This window comes from Trachurus japonicus, chromosome 5 (genome assembly GCF_045865225.1).
Source record: "Trachurus japonicus isolate A0001 chromosome 5, Traja_1.0".
NCBI lineage: Eukaryota > Metazoa > Chordata > Actinopteri > Carangiformes > Carangidae > Trachurus > Trachurus japonicus.
This window is the reverse complement of record NC_140911.1, coordinates 30462335-30488537: the sequence shown is the minus strand read 5'-3', so window position 1 is coordinate 30488537 and position 26203 is coordinate 30462335. Positions and strand designations below refer to the sequence as shown.

The 26203-nt window shown below is 42.5% G+C and overlaps 3 protein-coding genes across 8 annotated transcripts in view; 1 reads left to right on the top strand and 2 right to left on the bottom strand.

The window, feature by feature from the left end:
* Positions 1–7097, bottom strand: part of cacna2d3 (calcium channel, voltage dependent, alpha2/delta subunit 3) — a 39939-nt gene extending 32842 nt beyond the window's left edge. For all 3 annotated transcript variants that reach the window (XR_015035868.1, XR_015035869.1, XM_085777375.1), the window contains exons 1-4: positions 6916–7097; positions 5443–5524; positions 2748–2975; positions 1111–1227 (exon numbers count right to left, since the gene is read on the bottom strand). Coding sequence is in view for 1 of the 3 variants with exons in the window: in XM_085777375.1 (XP_085633501.1) it covers positions 1111–1227; positions 2748–2975; positions 5443–5524; positions 6916–7040 (552 nt within the window). In the remaining 2 variants the exon portion in view is untranslated. The remainder of the gene's footprint in view (positions 1–1110; positions 1228–2747; positions 2976–5442; positions 5525–6915) is intronic.
* Positions 7098–13410: 6313 nt separating this feature from the next.
* Positions 13411–16620, top strand: LOC146987900 (parapinopsin-like). Its single transcript, XM_085778090.1, has 4 exons — positions 13411–13772; positions 14898–15226; positions 15355–15597; positions 16417–16620. Exons 1-4 carry the CDS (start codon positions 13442–13444, stop codon positions 16522–16524), a joined length of 1011 nt encoding a protein of 336 aa, XP_085634216.1. The 5' UTR covers positions 13411–13441; the 3' UTR covers positions 16525–16620.
* Positions 16621–18222: 1602 nt separating this feature from the next.
* cacna1da (calcium channel, voltage-dependent, L type, alpha 1D subunit, a) overlaps positions 18223–26203 on the bottom strand; it is a 45343-nt gene continuing 37362 nt past the window's right edge. For all 4 annotated transcript variants that reach the window (XM_085777370.1, XM_085777374.1, XM_085777372.1 and 1 more), the window contains 3 exons: positions 25798–25904; positions 22723–23040; positions 18223–21569 (listed from right to left, as the gene is read on the bottom strand). In XM_085777370.1, coding sequence (XP_085633496.1) covers positions 21264–21569; positions 22723–23040; positions 25798–25904 — 731 coding nt within the window. In that variant the 3' untranslated portion in view covers positions 18223–21263. The remainder of the gene's footprint in view (positions 21570–22722; positions 23041–25797; positions 25905–26203) is intronic.

Sequence of the window (26203 nt, the reverse complement as noted above, 5' to 3'; positions counted from 1 at the left end):
TCACATTTTTCTCAACTATGGAACAATTCCTTCACAAGCCCTTTGTATTGACTGTTACACTGCAGCTGCAGGTCAGCTGACTTCAGAAAGCTCTAAGCTTCACTTCACAGAGAAAATGTACAATGTTCATTTAAACAGATGGTGGACTGTTTGGATTGGTCCCTTGCAAAGCAGCAGGTACCTCTGCTTACTGTAACTGACAACTATTAATGGGATAGTTCAACATTTTTGGCAAATTCTCCTGTTGCCATAATCCCTATAGTTATAGCGGCAGGTTCATCAGTGCATGTACAGTAGTTTTGAGATCCGTGGGGCAGACATGCAAGCTGCTCAGCAAACAGTATTTCCCTGTCCACACTATGAAATAATAATGGAACATTATGAGACAGAGTTGTTTTCGAGGCAAATGCGTAGCCGGAACTACATTCCAGACACGGCTGCTGGGCCAAAAGTAAGTAGGTCAGAGTATTTGCTTTGTGTGTCATAATCTTACATAATTATACATGATTATCTCATAGCGTGCACGTGCAGGTCACAACTTGTCCAGGAGAGCGTTTTGGAGTTGTTGGATTGTGTATTTGATGAGTTTGATGAGGGACAGGGGACAACTGTCTGTGTTCGCTGAGCAGCTCGCGTCTCTGCCCCACCGATCTCAAAACAGCTTGCACCGACAATTAAATTAACCAAACCTATCCCTATGACTATAGGGATTATGGCAATGGGTGAATTTGCCAAACATTTTGTACCATCCCTTTAACGCAGTCACTGAACGAGCACAGGTTTAATGCCACCACACCACTGATTCAAAATAATCAAATAAAGTTGAATTAGATCAGATGAAGTTAGTGATGTCATGGTGTATGAGTCATTAAAAATAGGAATAATATAAAAACAGACAGAAAACAGTGTTTATGCCTCTTGTTAATTTTGAGTGTATGGGAATGAGTAAAACTTGAAGCCCCTCCCTTAAGAAAAAAACCAAACCAAACCAAACAAGCAACCCTCCCTCTTCTCTGGAGCTAATCCTGTACACACAGTCCCTCATCCCCAACAATGGAATAAAATGCACGATAGAAATAAATAAATGCAGTAAAGTGTTTTTTCTCTTACCCTGGTGGCCTCAGCTTTTCTCCGGAACATTTCTTCCATCTTCACAGCCAGATTTTTGACCAGTTTCACACCATCGATTTCCTCCACTCTGACTGACTTCTCTAACTCTTTATATTTCTGAAAATAACCAGAAATGAGAACGTGGCATTGGCAGAGGACAACTGTAAATCGTACAATACTGTTGGGCAGAAAAATACTTAAAAACCCACTGCCACTGTACCCCCCATGACAGATTAACCCAATAACAATGTAATAATCACTGCAGGGATCTTCAAACGTTCACCTGACACTAGTGAGGCGAAGACAAAGAAAACATTTGGATAATTATTTTCTGCAGTGTGTGTTCTGCAAGGTTTTGAGGGGGGGGGGGACTATTGTTCCACTGAGTCCCACTCCAGAGAGACTGGGAATTGTTAAACAAGGCTTATAAGGCTTCACATGTTGGCTGACAAGCTGCACGCAGCCAGTCTCAGATGAACGGCTGATAAAACCCTCCGCTGCAGCACAGCGGTGATTGATAGTCTTTATCTGGTCTCAGTCATTGGCTGCACATGCTGCTCCTTCCCCCCTCTGATTGGCTGGAGATGGCCATGTTGGGTGGCCGAGAAGGGGGCCGTGCATGGTAAGAGGGTAATTGAAATGGAGTCAAAGCACAGGAGAAAGATAATAACGTGTCAGGCCTGGCCGGTTCTGGGTAATGAACTACACCTCACATAATGCTGATTCTGCTGGATGCACAGGACCTCCAGAACAAAGCCTGCCACAGCTCGGAGGAAGACCACGTTACATAATTCCACACCTGCCTGAAACATACTCACACACACACACACACACACACACACACACACACACACACACACACACACGTCCCAAATAAAAACAAAAGCCGCATCCTCTCACGCTAAACCGGTCAGCCCCCCGTCCCACGCACTCCCAACATCCTTATCTAAAAATAAACATAACCAAGACACAGGCTCAGAGCTCACATTCATACAATATGGGACGAACACAAAAAAAAAACCACACACACGCACATCAGTACATGAGGCGACAAATTACCTACTGAAAGGAAGAGTGTGGGCTCGCAGTGGAGCAGAACAGTTCATTTCACGCCTGTCCTCCTTGCCTCAGCAGCCAGTCCCCCCCCCCCATCTCCTCCTCCTCCTCCTGACTCCCACTCCTCCAGTCATCAAGTGGAGGTTAAGCCCCATCCATCAAAAGCAACTGATCATGATTATTGATTAGAGTAACAACCAATGCAGAGGTGATGTCTGCCTGAGGAGAACTCGGTGTTTCCCGCTTCTTTTTTTCTACAGAAATCTTAGTGAAAGCGGGTAATTCACCATAAAAGCATCTAATGATCAGCCTTAATGACCAGCCCCCTAACGACCCATCAGCCCCCCCCCCATGGCTCACGGCTCACTGCTTTGTGCTGACTGGCTCGGCACAGACACACCTCTATGAACAGGAGCACGCACACACACACACACACACACTTCTGCAGGGCATGTCACACAGTGTTTTGTACAGTCATAAAAGGCACATGTGGTAGCAAACATGAAGACAATGATGCACAGTGTTTCAGCCGCCCACCGTGTTTTGAACTTAAATCTTACATTACGGTAAGGAGATGTCACCTCAGTGCAGGCAGGCCCCAGGTTGGGAGCCTGCAGCCGCCTTCTGATGGCGGTTTGAACGCTCTCCCCGTGTTTGCGTGCACTTCCTCTGACCGATCCTCCTTCGTCCCACGCTCCCAGACACGCCGCAGAGCTTTTAGGATTAATCCTGCCGCCGCCCTTGACCGGGGAGCCGCCCTCGGAGCTGGAGTTGGTCCCCGGACGCGGCGCCGTGATGGCCCACAGCTCCTGGAATAGTGAGGATGGGTCAAAAGAAGAGGATTGATATGTGCAGTATATGCCGCCGGGGATTAATGTAGCAGCTTAACCTAGAGCTGAAAGAGTTGAGAGTTTGGCTAACTTCTTGTCAGCCGATGGAGTTAGCAGTCCCCGCCCTCGTCCCTACGTCACCACATTCACGCGCATCCCTTGGCTGCACACACAGAGAGGACTGCCCCTTTATGCTGTTCTCACTCCTCATTGGATAAAGGTTGTAGGATACAAGGAAAGTTTTCTCCTCGGCTTACAGCAGAGCAGAGTGACTGACAGACCCGTGTTTCAGACCAAACACTCTATATAAGTGATTGCTGTCGGAAGATAGAACTATTTAAGACTTATATTAACACAAATATTCCGCTTACTTCTGCTTTAAACAAAGGAAGGCACCTAACTTATAAATACCTTTTGCTTTATCAGACTTCACTGTAGTAATAAAATTAGTTTAAACATAAATGGGCGACTAACAAAATACTTTGGGAGATATTTTTCTCTCATATTTATAATACTTGTGTTCTTGCACTCAAATAAAATATGAAACTCATCACCAAGACAGTTATTGTCACAAAGGTTATAAAAACTCTGAGTTCTATGTGTAGGCCTTTAGACCTTCCAATGACTTTTGGTATTCTGGTGTTATTCACTGTAAAATTGCAGATGGCCTGTCTAAACTTTGGATTTGGACACAATAATGTGAGCCCTTGTTTAAGCTCTATATAAATGTCACATGATCTTTGCTCTACATGTGACAGATGGAAACAACACTCTGACATACTGGACACAAAATAACCTTCAGATCAGTCTGACATCAGCACAAAAGTGTGTCTTCACAGAATGACAGCAGAACTGAGTCAACACACAAACAGCTGGGACACAAAAACTACAACTTCATGTGGTGTATTTATTGCAGAGTTTTTTTTTAGTGTCTGTGTGATTTCAGCCCATCGGTGGTCTTTTCTAAAGACAGAACAGAGACAGACGTCGTCAACCTGACGGACAGAAAATATGCTGACTTGCTGAGCAGAGACCAACACATTTGAGCTAATAACATTATTTAAAAGTGGTGGCATTGCCGACTTATTTAGATATATACTGCATGTGTACACACACAACATGTATGGACCCTCCTACAGTATAGGTCATTGTGACAAACTCATGTTAAAGGGCAAAATTTAGATTTAAAATTCTAGTGCAGATTTCAAAAGACACTTGGCTGATACTGTATGTCACTGCATTTTTTCAGCAGCATGACTATTGTATAAAATGATGCACAACATTTCCAGAACATTTGTGTTTGATTTAATGATGCAGCCACAAAAACATTTTGATGATGGCTTTGAACAGTTTGGTTGGTAGAAGTACAGTCTGCAGCAAAAAGAATCACATAGTGGATTTTTTTTCTCCGACACATTACAACCTTACGTGATCATTTTATATCTTTATGGCCTGTACAGTTTACGTCCATGTTTTTATCGATCTCGACTGTTTCTCACCCTCTTTTCTGTCTCTGTACAGCCGTTTACTGTAATGTAACCTAATGACTTCATCAGGCTTTAATGCTTTTAATAAGCCAAAGGGCATGGATGTAATGTGTGCACATCATCTACTAACCTCTATGCATAACAATAAAACATGGATAAAAGAGTTAAACCAAATCAAATACATCTGCACACACACACACACACACACACACACACAGAAACACATACTCGTCACTGCAGTGCAGTTTGCAGCTCTCACACAGTGGAGCTTCACCTCCAGCTGTGCACTTCACAGTCTCTGCTCTGGGTCTATGTGAGTGAAGTGGACACTTCACAGTCCATCCACCTGTGGCCACCTTTTCAATCTGTTTGCTTGTGAACACAGAGTCCACCTCTGCCATCAAGTGGTCAGAAAGTTGAATCTGCTGCACTGGATCATCACTCATTCTTTGTAGTCTTTACTTCATACCCCCTCCCTCCCTCCCTCCTCCCTGCCTCCCTGCCTCCCTGCCTCAACCACACCACACTCTCTCCCGCGGCCACATCAAACTCCACCACACACTTATTTAATTTGTCTCCTTGTCGCATTCATATCCAGAGGTTGAAACTCTTGACTCCAGAGAGTTAACTGGAGAGATGAGAGAGGAATCAGAGCCGTGGTTAATGGGCCGTATCAGGTACAAACACACATGTGCATGCGCGTGCAATACATACACACACACACACACACACACACACACACACACACACACACATACACACACACACACAGAGCTTTGTCCCTGCCAAACACACCTGAGCCTCCTCTAAAGTAATGCATCAGCATTCAGCTGTGACACCAAAATGCCTCTGCAGCCATTACAGAGGGAATACAGCATTACACAGTGTGTAACTACACAACCATCAGACAAAGGGAAGGAGCGTTTGTGTTCACACACAAGACTGGGAAATAAAAATACCTTTTGCAGCAGCTGGGATCCAGAATATTTTGCAGATATGGATTTAATTTCTCCACCAAATGCTGAGGCCCACAGCTTTATGCTAAAAAAAAGAAAAGAAAAGAAAAAAAGACAAATGCCATTTTAGCCAGTAATCACACATATCATGGAGAAAATGTAGAAAATTCTAAAGAAGAGCCTACATTGAAATTAAAGGAACGAGACTGAATTAAGTTAAAAACAAATAATGATTTTTTATAAATAAGCCACTGCTGAAACTTAAATAAAGCATTAACCACTCCATATTCTCAACTTAGTTATAAATCCATTTTATCGCTCGTCATCTGTCCTTTTTCTGACTTCTTTCCTTAAACAATCAATCAAAAGGAAGTTGTCATGGCCTGGTGATCCTGACCTTCACTCTCCTGAGAGATGATTGCTTGTCATTTCGATGATCTATGCTGTAGTTATCGGAGCCTCTGCTGTTAAACTGTAAATGACTCTGACTAAGTGTGAAAGTGAAGCACTGTGCCTAAAATGGTTTTTAAGAAATATGTCAAACAAAAGTGAATAGAATCAAGAAAGTGACCATATATGGATTTATAAAGTGTGCAGATGAACTAACATGAAAGGCTTTTTCCAAGCATTTTCCCAAAATTCAATAATTGAATGTCTGATGATATCCTCTATTCTGTTTTCAAAATCAGAAAAACTTAACACTGTGACTTTAATTCTAAACTAAACAGAAATAGTATTATTTAAAGGTACAGAACAGCTTTTTGATGTCTTATCTTTTGCATAGAGAGAAAAAAAGATAGATAAAGATATATTCCGGCATCAGAATGATGAGTTTTAGAATCTAATTTTTGCGTCAGTGCGTATCCTGTACTAAAAGTTTACAATTCACCAACTTTCCTAATTCTCTCCATATATGAGCTGAATTGTAAAATGGATTCAGAACATTTACACTTCTATAAAAGTGTGATCAGTCCATTATTATAAATGTAGACAGCTGGAATGATTCGATTACACACATGAAGGTTTGCAGCATAGGGATTTCAACTGTGACAATTTGCCACAAATGTTTAAAAATCAACATCTGGTCTGAGATTTGAAAAAAGAAAAAAATAATAGGGGTCTAAGATAAGGCAGGCTATAGGAAAGATTTTTTGGGGGGGAAAGCCAATATTATTGTAACTGTCTATGGACTATTTATATGACTTATAATTGTATCATTATCAATATGCACAACCTGTGGACTTTTTATTGCCTCTAAAATCACCACAGTTATTATTGTTTTCTCCACCAATAAGTGAGTAGAATGTGTGGTGTGGCCTGTGTGGAGGGAAACAAGCAGAGGTCTGTGGTAAAATCCCCCTCCACATGGCCACAAAGGAAACAACCACAGTCCACAAACAAGACACTTTCGCTTCAGTTTGCTATCAATTTCCACGCAGTATCAAGAGTTGCAATGCAGAGCGGCTCCTCACTCACACTGACAGTGGGATCCCCTGCTGGGACCCCGACACCTCCACCACGTCCAGGCCGACGAGGATCCAGAGGAGAAGGAGGCTGGTGGTGCATGTGTGCGAGAAAAGCATCCTCCAGCTTGTCTGCATCTTCAAAGTCTGGTTGGAAGAAGAAAAAGAAGAAGAGGAAAAAATAGATGCACAGTAAAGTCCCGTCCCAGCAGCACGGCGCTCAACTGCTGGAGACCCCGGTGCTCCTGCTCCTGCTCCTGCTCCAGCCGCGCGCTTTCTCCTGCCAGCACCTACTGTATCTGAGAGAGAGAGAGAGAGAGAGAGAGAGAGAGAGAGAGAGAGCATCAATCCCCAGCCTCCATCCGTCCGTCGATCACTCCCTCGCCCGCACAGAAATGTCCCACCTTCCTCGTGGAGACGCGTCTGGCTGATTCTTCGCTAAGATTCCCATAGCGCGAATCCCCCCCCCCAGCCTCAAAGTGCGGACAAAGGACAGGTGTGTTAGCCACAGAGCCGCAGCGAAGACTCACACACAACTGTTAAATAGTGACATTTCTCTGCTAAACACTTGTCTCATCATGTCAGACTCACCAAACTGTTCTCAAGTTGGCGCATTTAACGCTGATTCTGCACAATAGGCTACAGTTACGCTCGCTCTATACTGTCACAATTCTTCATTCTGCACGCACTAATATTTTGTGGCATGGTTTTTTTTTTGTTTTTGTTTTTTTTACTATAACGGAAATGTGATTGTGTCGTGCGTGACATAATTATTCTGCAGAGGATAAAGACATAAAGCTCGGAGATGCATTTAAGGGGCGATTTCTTCCATAAGATGGCTCTGTGGGCGATAATGAGACTGCAGATGTTGGAAGAAGGTTTCCGCTCTCTCTCGCTCTCTCTCTCTCTCTCTCTCTCTCACACACACACACACACACACACACACACACACACACACACACACACACACAAAAAGAAGGAAGATGTAGGCTACTCCATCACTTCTGTATTCATAGTGGATTCTACCAAACCAGCAAAGTGTTACAATGAACAGTCTTACTTGTCTTGTCTGTGATTGGTTGCCAAATCTCCCAATTAACGATTTGAATCAGTGACGTCATGTGTTTGATCACCAGTAACTTTTCCATGTGAAGCCTCAGAGATTAATTCAGAAGTTTATGATGGACCAGTCCCTGCTGAGCTGTTCAACTCACCATAGATGGGAATAAAGGCGTTACTTTTTTCAGTAAGGAGTAATCAAAAAGTTGTTTCCCGTTATAACGCTGTTACTGACAATAAAATGCGCCTTTACTTGCCAAGTCGCTGTTACTTGACTCAAGAAGTCCCGTCACAAAATAATACACCTATTGTGATTCAGTCCTTCAACTAATCGGAAAAAAGCTGTTTATCTGGAACTAACCAACTCACTCAGTAGCCTATCCCTCTGCACAGGCAGGCTCCCCGTCAGGGGCGTAACCAGACAGTTTTGATAGGGGTGGCCCAAGTGGGGCACTGACTTATGGTGGGGTGGCATGAAGCGTGAGCACATGCACACACAAACACTAGGGATGGGCATTTTGAATAATTTTCTAACCGAGTATCCTAATCTTGTCGTACCCGGGTAACCGAATACTGTAATAAAAAATAAAATGACGTCATGTCTGACGGACAGAGCGCAGCCGGTGCATAAATGCGCTCTGACCGTCAGACAAAGCGCATTACTGACACACAGCGTCGTCAGATAAAATATCAGGTGGATAATAAGAGTAGAAACTGGAGTTTAAGATGCACATATGAGGGGCATATGTGCATCTTTATGCCGGGGAATAAATGCGCTGCATGCGCTCTGAGCGCAGTGCATTTATGCCGCGGCTGCCTTGGAGGAGAAAACTTTTTTTTTCTTTTTTTAAAAATCATTAGGGGTGCTTATTTATTAGTCCACACTACATTTTGGTGCCTTCGATCCTCTCTGCCTCGCATCGTCTCTGGGAAGGGGAAGGTTTCAGAATGTTTCTAAACTGAAATCCTATTTTCTAACAGACTTGATGACACCTGTCGTCTCCCTTCCGACGGTTTACGCCGAGGGAACCACCACAGATTCTTGTAAAAGGTTTGAAACTCTGAGGCTCGATCCAAAAACGCTTTGCAGCAGAAAATCATGTTGCTTGATCCGAAACTGTTTAACACAAAAAGCCGAACCATGGCATGATAATGTAGTTTGATCCGACGCTTGACTGAGCTCTAACGTGCTGTTTTTTTAGTCCTAGGTTAACCGGGTAATAAATTCATAACCGAGTAGCAGATTGCCTACTCGGGTACCCGGGTACTCAAACAAATACACACCCACACAGGTTTTGGCCATAGAGTTTTGTCTGCAAATCTACTTCAATTACTAACAGTGCAAGAAAAACTAGACAGCAAATGAAAATACAAAATACAGGATGGCAACATACAATGGTGATAGAAAACCTCAGTATTTTATTCTTGAGAAAAGAATTACCTGACAAAAGCCAGTACAAACAATGTATAATGGGCATATAGCCCATTATATTTTGGGGTGGCACCTGGGGTGGCCAAAGTAACTAGTAACCATAACTAATTACTTTTTAAAAGTAATGGGCCATACTGCAACTCCCAGCATGAAGACCTGAGGTTTTGTGCGGGGCTGTAAACTCCAGGCTGACGACGTTCCAGTCGTCCCGCTCTCTAAACGCTGATTAGGAAGCGATAATGATGTGAAGGCAGCAGGCGGCTTGATGCACAGCTCTCCTCCCGCACCATCAGCACCACCTCCACGGGGGCAGTGTTTCGACTTGAGGCTTTTATTAGTTTGGTAATTGCATCGTACATCAAAGTAGCGAGGGGCCTGTACTGTCTGGGACGCGGTGATAAGCCGTCCTCATGTTGGTTGACGGTCAACATCATCCAGTCTCCTCTCAGAGCGGCATCGACTCCAGGAGAGCTGGAATTAACTACCAGAGGAAAACAGCAGCAGCTCTCTGTCACCGCACTGGAGGAACTCCCCCAACTTTTATTCCTCTCTAGTCACGCACGGCTGGGATCCAAGTCCTGCTGATGTGTCCTTGGGCAAATAATGCAATGTTTTCTCCAGGGCCCCCACTCTGTGGGAGGATTTTACGCACAAGGGTAGAAAGAACAGAGGCCAGTTGATTGGGTTTCTTTAATAATGTCATGACTTCCGCCCACAGAGGTCAGTAGGTTGAGATATGGGAACAAAACTGAACAAGTCAATATTGGAATGATGGGTTTTGCTGAACCGTTTGTGGTTAGTAAAAAAAAAATCTATTTTTGTGCAGTTGAATACGTTCCAGGGGTTCCACAGTTTTTTAAGGATATTATAAGCCATGAAAGCTAGTATTACAAGGTTTACAATATGACAGAGTGTGTGTGTGTGTAAGAAAGAGAGGGAGAGAGAGAGAGAAAGTAGGCTAGGTAAAACCTGCTAGCTGTTAGCTACCGTAGCTCAGGCGTCGGTCTCCCGTCAGGTAAAAGCTGCCGTTTATTCCTCAGATGAAGCTCATGAAGTTGTTGAGCCTCTCCGGTACAGTTATCCATCACTGCTGTTGAATTAGCCGCCAAACTGACTCAAAAACCGAGGGGACCGTCTGTTTGTTTACAATTCACGAAAGCAACGTGAACATACGTGCCGCTCACACGAGTTACGCAATGAGGCAGCGTAGCCTCTGCCTCCCTTGGCGTACATGTAAGTGCGCATGCGCAAACACACACAGGGGAGAAGAGGCAGAGCAGCTCTGTGCCTTTTCTCTGAAATACAACGAGACGGCGAGTGGCTTTTACGGCCGCTGCCTGGCCGGAGGTAAACTCTGTTGAGTCGCGTTTATTAGACTATGAAAATCACCAAATGCTGACACATTTAAACCTGTGGTAAAGTTATCTGAAATAAAAGTAATAATTAAACCTTAGATTAACTAAATAATTTAATTAGGCCTATTCCTGACAGCCTAGGGGAGGCACTGCCTCACCTCCCCTGCCTGCACGTCCCAGCCAGACCCCTGTTGAACTCTAAACCCAAACAAAATTGTAATCTCCATCTTGACTTGATTGGACATAAACCTCTTACAAGGTGAAACATCGGACACCTGTTTTTCCTATTCTCCTGTTAAGCCCTGGAGCTTAACTTCACCCCCTGCCCTCAGCAGCCTAGGATAATTCAATTCAAACCAGCTCCAACACTCACTAGGCTATATATATTTACATATACATCAGAGAGCAGTGATGGTGGAGAGATCTGTCCACTATACACCACGATGTAGGCTAAGGCTACAATATGTTGGTAATTTGTCTTATTCATACAGACAAGTGTCTATAGCTTCAGTGCTGTTATATATTTACATTAGTGCTATGGTAAACAAAATAATTTTAAAAAAATCATGTGTGTTTAATATAGGAATTAACGATGCAATGTATCAAACAATGACATAATCAACATTGTGAGTTACATGGTCACACTGACCTTTATGTCTGTTGTTTTTCTGAGTTGAGATTGTTAACTCAGCATCAGCCTGACTCAGTGATGTATTTATAGAACACCACAGAGATCCTGAATCCAGACCACACTCAGCATTGTGTATTAAAGTAAAAAAAAAAAAAACACTCAGGTATCCTCACCATTTAGGTAACAGTGGGTCAAATGGGATCCTGCTGCAGGGACAGCTTGTCTGAAGCTGAACCACAGAAACACCATCAGCTCTGAGGCATGAAGAGAGAGGAATCAACAAAAACCTGCACATTCTTTTTCAGAAACCAGTAACTTGTTTAATCTTTAATCTCTAATCATTTACTTGTCTACTCCCAAGCCAAACCATGACCAACTAAGACAATGTATATAGTACTATGTATGTAGCCTATGTGTTTCTGATGCAGCGCACAACAGGAGGATTTCTTCAAACTCTGGAATGAATTTGTTAAAGATGATCTCAACCTTCCACACACACTGAAACATCCACACATATATAAAACACTGGCACCTATCAAAGAAAAAGAAAAAATGCAATTACAGTCAATTATAGAGAAAAGGGGAAAAAACACTTTCTAGATCTCAATATCACAAGGAAACAATTTTGCATGATTTGAAAATAATCCACCACAACCAGCTAAATGATTTAAATCTGTGGATTTAGTATAACATAAATATAAAAGAACATGTCCTCTGATGTTCTTCAGGTCCAGCTGTATGCTGTGTTTTCTATAACAATAGGTTTACAGTAAAACATCCAACATCCAGCTCACCCCCTATGTGTTTCCAGTACAGTCTGCATGCCTGCCTTCATGTTTCACTATTGTGCATGGACTTTGGTCTCTACAGTGCAGCGGTTCTTAAACTTTTCACACACCCGTACCCTAGTTCAGACATTTCATTTCAGGGAAACACCAGCTTTGCCGCCAGCTCACTGGGGTGCATGGTTATGTCATGTTTCACACAGTTTGTCAAACAGAGTTGAATTGAATTGAATTGAAATGTTTATTGACAACAAAATGTACATACATGCACTGACACAACTACCGCCAAAGGGATAAGAACACAATAAAGCCATTGGCTTGTTTCCATTGTTCATTTGAACACAAAAAGTCATATAGTGACAGAAATACTGTACCTCTGTTTTGTTGTTGTCCATGCAGATGTTCAACTTCTTTATGATGGCCTCAACTTTTTCTCACATATTGAATAAGATTGCAGAAACCCCCTGTAATCCAAGATGAAGTTTGTTCAGGTGAGAATAAATATCACCCAAATAAACCAACCAGGCCTGTAAGAAACTCTTTATCATGCATTTTGTGTGTGTATGTGTACTCCCCTGTCACTTTGCATACAGGTAAGCCAGTTTGGGAATCACTGCTAGTGCACCTACAGTATAAAGTATATACCAGAATCTGTGACTTCATTCTCAGTGTGTTGCCATCACAACACCTGTTGTCTTCCATGTGCTCTATAAATAAACTGACTGGGCTCAGTACTGATAGTGATTAAACTTTCACTGACCCCTGCGTTGTATAAGTGAAGCAGGGACACAGTGACAGAAAGCCGGCGAGAAAAAAACACCAGAAACACATAATCAGTCCTCATCAATCTTTACTGTGGAGACTTGGCATTATGACACACTTCCTGGGAACATTTCTCAGAGAGCTTAAGTAGCAGCCTCTTCATCCCCCTGTAAGGTAGCAGTGGTCAGAGTAGGTTACATGGGTTGTTGTTTTTTCTTGCACTTGCTCGGTGGAGTGATCCCAGTGAAGAGCACAGTGAAGTCATCCTCTCTGAGTGCCTTCACAATCAAGCAAAAGGTGAAGGATCATCATTTGGAGGAATTACTCTTTGTTAAGTCCAGATCTGGGGATCTTATTCTTAGACCCCAGGCATCTAATCTCACTCTCAGGCTGTCACACTGGAGGGGAGAGATATTTAACATCAAGAAGCTCCAGTCAAGAAGAAGAACAAGAAGAAGAAGAAGAGCTGTCTGACCACTTGTTTTTTTTGTTTAGTTTTTTACATTTTGCCATCCATGGAACTGTCTGCCTTTTCACCAAATGCTTCCTTCTACCTGGGCCCACAGGGGGAACCCCCCCTGTCTCGCACTGGCTTCATTATTCTCTCCATCATCATGGCCATATTTACCGGTCCAGCCATCGTGCTCAACGCTACAGTGATCATCGTGTCCCTGATGCACAAGCAGCTGAGGCAACCACTCAATTATGCTCTGGTGAACATGGCTGTGGCTGACCTGGGCACAGCCATGACTGGAGGGGTTCTGTCTGTGATCAACAACGCCCAGGGGAGCTTCTCCCTGGGAAGGACGGGCTGCGTGATGGAGGGCTTTGCAGTGTCCTTGTTTGGTGAGTGAGAGAGAAGAACAGCTTAAGTTTACAGAGTTGCAATACAACATGTGCACCATTCCACAATTGGGTAACACTTTACAATAAGGTACATAAAATTAGAGTAGTTATTGAGGAACTAATTAGGAACAAATGAGTAGTTATTGAGGAACTAATTAGGAACAAATGAGTAGTTATTGAGGAACTCAGGTACACAAAATAAGAGTAGTTACTTTGTCTCATTTTACTTCAGGGTACACAAAAAGGGTAACTAATAATTAAGTAATAGTAAGTTCCTCATTAGTTCCTCTGTAATTTGATTAGGAGTTACTGAAGAACTGACCAATAAAGGGATAGTCCAACATTTTGGCAAATTGGCCTATTACCATAATCCCTATGAGTAGGTTTGTTACCTTTAATTGTCAGGGAAAGCTGTTTTTAGAACGGCGGAGCAGAGCTGCGAGCTGCTCAGAGCCACGCTTTTCCTCGTCAAACTCATCAAATACACAATCCAACAACTCCAAAATGCTCTCGTGGACAAGTTGTGACCTGCACATTCACCACGCTGTGAATAACAGAATGTTACGAGAAAGAGTTGTTTTCAAGGCAAATGCAGTACTGCTTGCCGAAAAAAAGGACACATTAGCGGCATGAGTTTACCTCAAAAACAACTCTGTTGTTGGACTGAGTTGTTGGATTGTGTATTTGATGAGTTTGATGAGTGAAACCAAGAAATCCCATTTGCCTCCGTAGCGTAGCTCTGAGCAGCTCGCGGCTCTGCTCCGCTGTTCTAAAAATAGCTTGCACCGACAATTAAAGGAAATGAACCTACTCCTAAAACTATAGGGATTATGGCAATGGGGCAATTTGCCAAAAATGTTGAACTATCCCTTTAACTAATAGTTAGTTCATCATTAGTCCCGACTGATTAGTTTGTCATTCGTTCCCCATTTGCTCCTCAGTAATTACTCTAATTTTTATGTATACCTTAGTTCGTCAGTAACTAATTTTTGTGTACCATATAGTTCAGTGACTACTCATTTGTTCCTCAGTAACTACTCTAATTTTGTGTACCTTATTGTAAAATGTTACCCATAATTGTGCTGATGTCACTTTCTCACAATAGAAAATAATCAATTTCCACAGGCATCACATCTCTGTGCACAGTTGCTCTGATTGCGGTGGAGAGGATGTTTGTTGTGTGTAAGCCGCTGGGGCAAATAACCTTCCAAAAGAAGCATGCCCTCGGGGGTATTGCTGCGTCCTGGCTGTGGTCCCTGGCGTGGAACTTGCCTCCCCTGTTTGGCTGGGGCAGGTACGAGCTGGAGGGGGTCGGGACGTCCTGTGCACCGGACTGGCACAACAGAGACCCGAAAAATGTCTCCTACATCCTGGCATATTTTGCATTATGTTTTGCAATTCCCTTTGCCATTATCCTGGCATCCTACACCAAACTAATGTGGACTGTACACCAGGTGAGCGTTTGGGAACAGATATAGTTTTACAAAAATAGCCACTGTTAGAGGAATGTTGGAATATTTGTGTTGCAGAAATGTGTCTTATTAGGATTATTACTTGGAACAGCTTTTATTCTGTGTTACAGGTTTCAAAGATGCCTTGTGTGGAAGGTGGCGCTGTAGCTAAGGGGGAGCTGAAGGTGGCGTTCATGGTCATTCTGATGGTTCTGACGTTTCTGATCAGTTGGCTGCCTTACGCCAGCCTGGCCATGCTGGTGGTCTACGACCCTGATGTAGAGATTCACCCACTGGTGGGCACAGTGCCTGTTTACCTGGCCAAGAGCAGCACTGTGTACAACCCTATGATCTACATCTACCTCAACAAACAGGTACTGCACAACCAGACAGGTTATTCTTCCAGCAGACTCCATCCATGGGTGATAAACCTGCATGATAAATAGTAGGGGGAAAACTTCTGGATGGAATACCTCTGCTGTTTCAGGGCATCAGCACCATCTAGTGTCCCTCAAAGACAGTAGAGCTGATATCCACTACAGCTGCTTTGCTGAGTCTTTCAGTCCAGCACAGGAATTAGGAGAGGAAGATAAGAAGATAAGACATCCTTTGGCAAATTATCTTGTTGATTTTTTGCATTCAAACACTTTTTTTTTAAATTGAAAAGGTGTCTTTCTTATTGAAATGAATTTTGTTTTGATGAAAATATATTTTGTTTAAATCAAAATTTCTTTTGATTGAATAATAAAGACGAATGTACCTCCATAGACTTTCTGGCAGATGAGCTGAGAGAAAACTCGTTGTTTCTGCTGACACTTCCTCTTCATGACTTACAGTATATGGACTGATGTGTCTTTCTAAATCAAGTCCAATCAGTTGAATTGACCACAGGTGGACCATCCATCCAGGTGTAGAAACATCTCTGAGATGATCAAATGGAATAGTAAACACCTGTGTTACATTTCAAGGCAAAAATGTCTGAACACTTACATCATCAGTGTGATGATTAATGTGGGAAAATGCTGTATGTATTTTAATAGGTAAGTACATTTTTATGTACAAAACCCTATTAGTGTATTGAGGCTATTTCTATTGCTTATATCACAATATATAATGTATGAGAAACACAGAATACAGTATATTTTGTTCTGAGGTTAAATGTAAAATGTCTTGTTTCATTTTGTTTTCTATAGTTCCGTAAATATGCTGTGCCCTTCCTGCTGTGTGGGAGAGAGGTCGAGGACGAGGTTTCAGAGGCACCGACGACTGTGGAGACTGCAAACAAAGTATCTCCTGCCTGAGTCACACATGAGTTTGCAAAATTCCATGAATTTTCAAAATTGTAAGCAGGGCCTATGGGAATAAACTGGAAATTTACTAAATTGAAAGTTGGCCCTTAAAGGACAATTCCGGTCGAATTCAACACGGGGGTGTATTTTCATATCATTTTAGGTCTAAAAGAATGAATCTGAAGATTTTCAGTTTAATCGCTCCTGTTTTGCGGTTGTTGCGTCTGTCCGCGCATCGCCACGGCAGCAATGAATGGGAGTGGATGTAAGTTCCGCTGTTTAGGCTGTTTCCAGCCCTCAAAGCCGCAATTTTTTTCCACAGACAGAGTCAGATGGCTACTCAAACATGCACCGAGAAGTTTATTTACTTCAAGCAAGTCGACATGTTTGTAAAACTAGATCTAATTCAAAGTCTCCCGGAGTCTCGCGCGAGCCCGAAGTTGCAGTGCTGGTGTATTCAGGCGCAGTCGGAGCTACCGCTTGTGTCATAAACACAGGAATATCAACTCTTTACTTGCTTGAAGTGTACATTTTTTTCCACAGACAGCGTCAGGTGGCTAATCAAACATGCGCCGAGAAGTTTTTTTTACTTGAAGCAAGTCAAGAGTTGATATTCCTGTGTTTATGACACAACGGTAGCTTTTCCCACTGCTCCTGAACACACCGCGCACGGCAACTGGGTCTCGCGCGAGACTCCGGGAGACTTTGAATTAGATCTAGTTTTACAAACATGTCGGCTTGCTTGAAGTAAATAAACTTCTCGGTGCATGTTTGAGTAGCCATCTGACGCTGTCTGTGGAAAAAAATTGCGGCTTTGAGGGCTGGAAACAGCCTAAACAACGGAACTTACATCCACTCCCATTCATTGCTGCAGTGGCGATGCGCGGACATACGCAGCTACCGCAAAACAGGAGCGATTAAACTGAAAATCTTCAGATTCATTCTTTTAGACCTAAAATGATATGAAAATACACCCCCGTGTTGAATTCGACCGGAATTGTCCTTTAACAGGGTACTTAAATATAGTTAGGGAAAATATCTTGTAGCATTATCTTGGCTAAAACAACCAGAGTTAATGCAAGCACTTGAATATTTCTGCTATTCGTCAGTCACAAGCACACAGCTGACTGCAGGGCTGCTGAGGCCACACCCCCTACATGCATTGTGCAGTCCTCCATCACATGCACATCCATCAGATGAGTCCTATCACATAAGTTGAAGCAACATTTGAGCTTGTGGACTCAAGTCCAAAGTAAGTGTTGATAATATTATAAGGTAAATGTATTTGATCTATGGTAGGCTATTAATGTTTAACACAATATTTGAATTAACATTTTGAATGGGACATTATTGGACTTAACATTCATGTTTTTGTTGTTCAATGACAGAATTGATTGTTCAATACAAGAATTAAAGTTTTAAAGTTCTACTCACAAATATAAATCTGTTGAAATGTCATGATGATAATAGTTTTATTCTGCATGGATGTGTTATGACCTAACAAAATGTTCATATTTATGTTTGGATATGATACAGTTAAAATGACCCCCAATTTCCGGTTACTTCCCATTATTCCCATGGAAAGTGAAACATGGAGACTTCCTTTTTGTCACCTGCCACACAGACATCAGTGATCTACATTAATCTCATCTGTTATGTGTTACTGTAAGCCTGTGAAAACTGTGTCCAGTGTTACAAATAAATGAGAACAGTAATTCAGCATAAGTTTATTCAATGATGATCAATAGAAAATAAAATATCAGTATTGATTCAAATCAAGTCAAGGCCAAAATAAAATGAGAAATACAAAAAAATGCATTGATACAAAACCTAGAGGGTTATAGTAAAGCATTTGCTACTAAGAGAAATGATGTTTACTGAATAAAAACATTAAGGAGCAAATATCAAGACTTTCAAGTAGAGAACATTACCATGGGTCTTTCAGTACTTTTGTACATATTTTACATTATCTTTTATTTAAATACAGCTTTCAGAACATTAATAGTTTTATAGTAATTATAATAATAACAATATGAAGAAAACTAATAGAAATGTTCAAATCAATATGTGTTTCTCTGTAAACTGGTACTTAACCATTTCATTTTTTTTCCCTAGCCACGAACAGAGGAACTGTGCACCTTGAAAATATTTTTTAATACTCTTTCATTCCCAGCATTGTAAGGTGAGGTGTAAATGACAAATATAGAGTCCACTAAACCATACACACAGTCACAAAAAGTACAAAATTGTCTCACCTTAATACACAAATCTGTTTAGAAAAAGGAGAAACGATAGCACTATACAGTTACTTGTGCAAAGACAAACAGCTATGTGCTAATATTTAAATACCATTGGTATAGACTGAACCAAATCCTTATTTTCTTTTTTTTTTCAGGAATCCCTGACATGAGGTAAAAGAAGTTATTTTCATCTTTAGTTTAACACAACTTTTAAAAGTGTTTACAAAATAATGCATATCTTCAGTTCATCAGTACTGTAATTGCTACGAATAGTACAATGTGCCTGTTATGTGCATTGGTCCTTTTATATGTCAGTCATCAACAAAAGGACTAGAACACACTTTGTTTTTTTTACTCACAAACAATTCAAAGAGCCCTTTCAATGTGCACACAAAATGGAAAACCTACATTTTCATGACAGTATTCGGTTGAATTAGAGTACAGTACGCACTCGCCTACAAATCAAACACTCATGAACAACGGATCACATTTACCCTTTATATCCTTGGTGCTAATTCAAACTCTCCATGGTAACGCCTGAAAAAGCCTGTTTCGGCATTTTAGTCGAGTATCTTTATTGTGACAGGTCAGTAAATGATAAGAAGGGAAAAATATTTTAGATTTGGGGTTTGTGTGGGCATCACTCGCTCGTTTTCATGCAACAGAAGAGTTGAGTTTCCCTCCTGGTCTCACTAATAATAAACATGATGGTAGAAGAAAAAAAAGAAAAACACTAATAAGTCCAGGTTCAAGTCTACTTCATTTCTTTTGAGACTCCACTGTGGGACACTGTGAAAGACAGAAAGGTTGAGACAATGATATGTTGTCACTGGCGCCTTATACGAGGTATACTGTATGCAGGAACCAGGCAGGCTGAGAGAGAAAGGGGGCGGGGTGGGGGTGTGTGGGGTGTGGGGGGTGGGGGTTTAGTATTGCTTAGCCTCTCTCCAGCATCCTGACACCAGGAGAACCCTCTTTGTCCTTCCACATACACAACAAACGTCTGCATCATCTGTGTCTGACCTTTGGATGTGTGCCACCGCAGGCTCCGAGCCCTCGCACACTTTTACGTGAAGACTAAAGATGTGACCGCCAAGATTCATCACAAAGGTTTTAATGGAACCGCGCTGTAAATCGACGACGGGTAGCGTACGTCATGGACAATCCCAGCATGAAATATTCATTTATCCCTGTTATTACCATCCATCCTCTGTCACTCTTTCAGCAGCAAAAAGGCATTTCAGTAGGGGGCTGACGGAACCTAGGTTTGACTCTGAACCCAACTAAAAAAAGCAGCATTGTTAATGCACTATGCATTTTTAAATTTGTGTGCATGCCCTGCACAACATATGCAAACAAAATGTGTTCATCACATGTATAAAATTTCAGCACTGGATCCTTGAGGCTTGCCTTCTAAAAATGCTCCATTAAAGGGGGCTTAACTTTATGCAACTGGTGTTGGTTTGATGAAGTAACGCGTACTCCTATGCTGAGAAATCAAAGCCACTTGCATATCCTGTGCAGTAGTGTTATCACACAAGCAGAACCTCTTAAAAATGCTGTTTCATAGGCAAACTAAAGGGTGCATATCAGCTAAGAAATAAAAGGCAAACAAATTTCAGAATATTGTACTTAATAATAAAATAATGCAAGTCTGCTTTTATAGCATAAAAGGAGTCACAAGGGTCCATATTGCTGATCTTTTAAATGATACATAATTACAAAATATAGAATATCTCTTTACAAAGTTTCTTTTGTTATATAATACAATTTACAGCATATCAACTATGAAATATTAACCAGGCTATTCTAAAATTTAAAATAACCTGCCTGCTAGTGCATTTATCACAAATGCTTTTGTCGTTTCAAAAGTACATATCTCAAGTTGAATGATGCTATAAGTAGGACGGTTAGTTCCTGCATAATCTGGTACGACTCTACTGGTGCTCTTCACTTTTTGACTCAGCTGTAGCGATCATTAAACAATCTGCTCTAACAACAAAGGGATCAAGTTATTCTAACCACTAAGGGAGGAGATATGCCTTCCTATGCTTGCATTGAAAACTTGCATGATATGCCAAACCTTAATAAAGTGACTGAGGTAATGACATCGTACATCTGATTGTCATCACCCTTAAAGATCCACCCGATAAAGAGTGTCTCACACCTTCGCCAATTGGTCCATCTCTCACTGTCCTCGTCTCTGATTGGCTGCAGGGTGAACCTGTACATCACCTCCAGGTCGAGGCCTTTGACAGGAGGGTCCAGTCGGTCCCTCTGTGCACAGCCCGGGTGGGATCTGGCTCTGTGCCGTGACCTCCGCTTGCTGGCAGGTGGAGAACAATTAAATGAAGGGGAATAATGTGTCTCTCTTCTGTTTGCCTTTTCTCTTCAATGTAAAAGGCACTTCTTTTGGTCGGAGCCAACAGATGCATTTCTTTTTTTTTTTAATATATTCACTGGTTTGTAGTCTGACACAGGTTCTAATTTCTCACATTTCTCCAGCCGCTGCTATAAAGTTGTGATGCAGATCATCTCATCTGCCAGGTCCTCCTCATAGGGAGCTCTGGGTTCTGTCTCTGGCTCCTCGTCGCTGTAGCTGGCTGCCGTGTCCTGCAGTTCATAGTCCCTTGGAGTCAGAAGGGGAAACATGTTGACCCCGTTGATGCCCGGGGCCATCCCTCCGTTCAGGAGGTGGCTGGCTGCGCTCTCCATCTCGTCTATCGTCATCTCACATGCATCCGCTATCTCGTGCTTTGTTGCAGCCACAAACTTGGGATCCTTGGCGTATCGTCCAAGCCCCTCTGATATCAAAACCTGCTCCGCAGCACAAACAGAAAATACGTTATGTTGATATGCAAATTTCAGATTCTTATTTTGCTTTCTTCCTTGTAAAGTTTAGTATTTAAACCTGGATCCACGTAGTGACTTACTTACCTGGGAAGATCTTATCAGTTCTGTCTATAACAAGGTTACACAATCTCTGGGGATTGTGAGGAAGATTAGTGCTTCTCTACATTCCTCTTGTATGTTAACTTTATATTACAGTCTAATTAGTCTAATTATTATACATCATATTGTATGGGCGAGCACTTTCCCCACATAGCTCCAAAAAATATTTTTACTGCAGAAACATTTTGTTAGAATGGAAACTTTTTCCAACCACTATGATGCAACCACTCCACTTTTCTTGAAATGTAATGTATTATCTATTTTTGATATTAATATCTTTCAAATATGGACTTTTATTTTTAAAGGGGAATTGCTATTTTTTTACAATCTGGACCTTATTTCTAACATAAAAGCCGTGACTTGTAATGACACCAAAGTTATCTAGGTGAGTAAATGATCGTGTTTAATGCTAGAAATAAGGTCCAGATTGTAATTAACACTTGCCTACAGCCTTACCAGACAGTTTCACAACATGTCTTTATTTGTACTTCTCAGGTTCATCAATATTCCACTAGACAAATCAATAACCTATACCTTCCATTTTGCCATATGTCTTGTAGACAGTTTTCAATAAGATACCGTGGAGCCCAGTTATGCAACAGAGGTATGCATTTATTTAATAATTCTCTGTCTTTGCCCAGATTCAAACTGAAACTAAAAATGCTCTGATTACAAAACATTGTTGTGCATAATTTGGATTCTGTATAGCCTTGTAAATTTATTCTTTTGTTTTTATATTTTATTGTATTTTGTATTGTTTTGTTTGTAACACCATTAAGATAAAGTAGCCTATATTAATGTTTATTTTTTGTTTTGCTAAGTTATTTGTGTAATTCCCCTTTATAAGTGAGGTTTGAAGATAAGCCCAGAGTGGGTTTCTACCTCACCAGCACATGTTTTATTTTTTATTTCATTTATTTTGTTAATTCTACAATTCTGCAAATAAACTAAACTAAACTAAAGTGACGTGGTGAGGGAAACCGCTCTCCTCCCTCCGTCACCACAGCCTCAGACTCACCGCTTCCACTAAGCTGGTGGCGCTGCCTCTCTTCTGGTGGTACTGGTTGTGGTACTCAGGTGGCACCTGCAGGTGGACGGGGGAGTACGTCCTCTGAGAGTACTCGGGGTCGTCCGTGTACCAGGAGCTCTTGCGCACGGACACGTGGCTGCTGGCGACGCTCCCCCTGTGCGGGTGGTCGACGCGGATGAGGGGGGTGTAGTATGGTGACTGGTCTTTACTGGCCGGGGTGGCCGGGGGAGTGGCCCAGGAGCGGGTGGAGCGGGTCGGGGAGAGGCGGTGGGCTCTGCTGGAGTCCAGGCCTGCTACAGCCATTACCTGACAGATCCACAACACAACACAACACAGGCTTTACACACAGGAAGGTGGAGCGCTGTCAAACTGTGCTACTTCTCCAAGGAACATGGAAGCAGCTCAGTTGCTGTGACCTGGATCTGACAGATGCCTATGATATTTAGTTATTTAAAGGGATAGTTCAACATTTTGGCAAACTCTTCTATTGCCATAATCCCTATAGTCATAGCAGTAGGTTCATCACCTTTATGTTTTGAGATCCGCGGGGCAGAGATGCGAGCTGCTCAGTGAACACATGGGGCCCTAGTTTCTTAGACCAGGTGAAGTCTAACATCAGCGCAGCTTCGCCACGCCAACGGGGTGTGGCCCAGGTCCATTTCGCAAGATTGGTGGGCCGCGCAGTCAGACTTAGACCAGCGCAAGCCCTCCCCTCGTCCCTCCCACCGGCGCAAACGGCAAAGAGGGAGGAGAGAGGGCGGGAGGGAGACAGGAGGAGGAGAGAAAGGCGTGGAGTGGGTTTGACACAGCCGAGTCAGATCTTCACCAATCAAATGAGCTCCTCTCCTCACCTTTAACTGCGCGGCGGGTGATGCGCGCTGCAAGTTTGTCATTTTATACTTGGACATGGACGGAGGAAACAGCGACGCCAGAGGCCGAACCTCTCCCAGGAGGAAACAGCTGTTTTGGTCCGGAGGTCCGAGCTCAGAGTGACCAATAATGAGTTTACTAATATCCTTAACCAGGATTGATCTGATATACTGAGAACGGCTGCCCAATGTAAGAAACAACAACTAATAAACTAATAAAGAAACTCACATTTATTCAAACCCTGTGTAAGCAAGATGAGAGGTGTAGGCTACACTAATCACAACATAAACAAACACCATGAAATCAGCGTGAAGGACGCTCTCTCTCTCTCTCTCTCTGTCCTCCTCTCTCTCTCTCTCTCTCTGTCCGTCTCTTTTTTTCTCTTTTTTTTCTGTGATAGAGATGCTGAGTATACTGTAGTAGGCTATATACTGACTATCTGATACCGAGGCTGTTGTGGTGGACTAAGAGAGATGAAGATTTGTGTTTTGTTTTTCATTACGGCTGCGTGATGCGGTCGCTCGCGCTAATGAATTAATAAGTAAATAAATAAATAAAGCGATCATCACAAGGGCAGAGTGGTATCTCAACACGGCAGTGACATGCAGTCATCCACCCTCAGTCCTGCTTTTGGGACATCCACAGCTGCTTTTCAGTGCCAGTTCGTCCCTGCTGTGTTAATTCAGGTGGAGTTTCCTTTACGTACCGACAGCCTTTGATCTCTGCTTTGATCTGACGTCAGATGTGACGGGACAATCTATATAGATATAAATTCACTGTTGATTCCATTAGTTGCATTAAATAGTGGTTATTGTGGATATTTATTGCATTGAAATGTGTCTGGAACTGTGGAAACCTGCCTGTGAGGTCTTGGTGACGTGTGTGCACTGCAGGTCAGTCAGCCAAACTTCCACTGCACCTGCTGCGCTCCGCCCTGCGCTGAGAGTATACCTGGTTGGAGGTGGCGAGCTTTCAGCGCAACCTCGGCGGGACATTTTCGCACGAAACTTCCACTGCACCAAGCTGAATCTGTGACGCCTCCCCCTGCTACGCGGCCACGCCTATCTCAGCGCAGCGCGATCTGCCAATCTTCCAATCTGACTTTGCGCTAGGCTGCGCTGGTCGAAACTTGCATTAGACCAGCTGCGTTACCTTGCGCCACCTGCGCTGCGCCAAGAAACTAGGGCCCATGGAGGTGAACAGTACAGCTCCCCTGTCCCTCATCAAACTCATCAGATACACAATCCAACAACTCCAAAACACTCTTGTATTTATTTTTATTTTTTATTTATTTTACCAGGCAGACTGCTTGAGATAAAAAAAAATTCTTTTCCAAGCAAGGCCTGGCCAAGAAGGTAGCAAACAAGATACATATACACACAAAGAAGGCAAGGCAAGGCAAGGCAATTTTATTTGTATAGCCCGTTTTTACAAACAGTTTGTCTCAAAGGGCTTTACATGGCATCGTAACAACATCCTCTGTCCTTAGACCCTCACATCGACTGAGGAAAAACTCCATGGAAACCCTTTTAACAGGGAAAAATCGGAGAAACCTCAGGGTGAGCAACAGAGGAGGGATCCCTCACCCAGGACGGACAGACGTGCAATAGATGTTGTTACAGACAAGAAGAAGGGACAGACATGAGAGAGACACACACACTATGAGATAATCATGTAACATTATGAGAAAGAGTTGTTTTCCAGACTTTTGAAATCACTCTGCCAAGCAGCCGTGTCTGGAATATAGTTCCAGCTACGCATTTGCCTCGAAAACATGTCTCATAATGTTACATATTATCTCATAGTATGGTGAATGTGCAGGTCACAACTTGTCCACTAGAGCGTTTTGGAGTTGTTGGATTGTGTATTTGATGAGTTTGATGAGGGACAGTGGACCTGTACCATTCACCTCCATTGTGTTAACTGATCAGCTTGCATCTCTGCCCCGCAGATCTCAAAACAACATGCACCAATAATTAAAGGTAATGAACCTACTGCTATGACTATAGGGATTATGGCATTAGGCAAATTTGCCAAAATGTTGAATTATCCCTTTAAAAGAAGCATGATCAGTTCATTTCAACATTCTGTTTGTGTGGGAAATCAGTCAATGAATGACATAGTTCAGTCCAAACATGATCAAACATAACAGCATTTAAATCCTGCATGTGAGCAGCACATGTGCCGGGTTACCTGGTGCTGCATGAGGTGCAGCGGTAGAGCAGTACGCTGATGTGGAAGCTCGTCCTGGCTACTTTGTCTGCGAAGACACTCAAAGTTGAAGGATGGCCTCCTGTGACCTGAAGGAGCCAGGAGTGAACCAGGGAGTGAGTCAGTGAGTGACACGGTGCAGGAAACTCAACAACATGCAAAGCTCCAACACTGCAAACGCTCATGAGACTGGAGCTGTGTCTCAATTCGAATACTTCCATGAGTACACTGTCATTATTTTCTTCTGTAGTTCGCAAATTTCGAATCAAATCGAATACTGTCGCTTTGCAGTCATACCAGAAGTAACGACTATATCAGTTGCCAATGTTTTCTTCTGTTTGGACCGCTGTTGTCGCCTGTCAACACATCTACAGTACCGGCTTGTTTT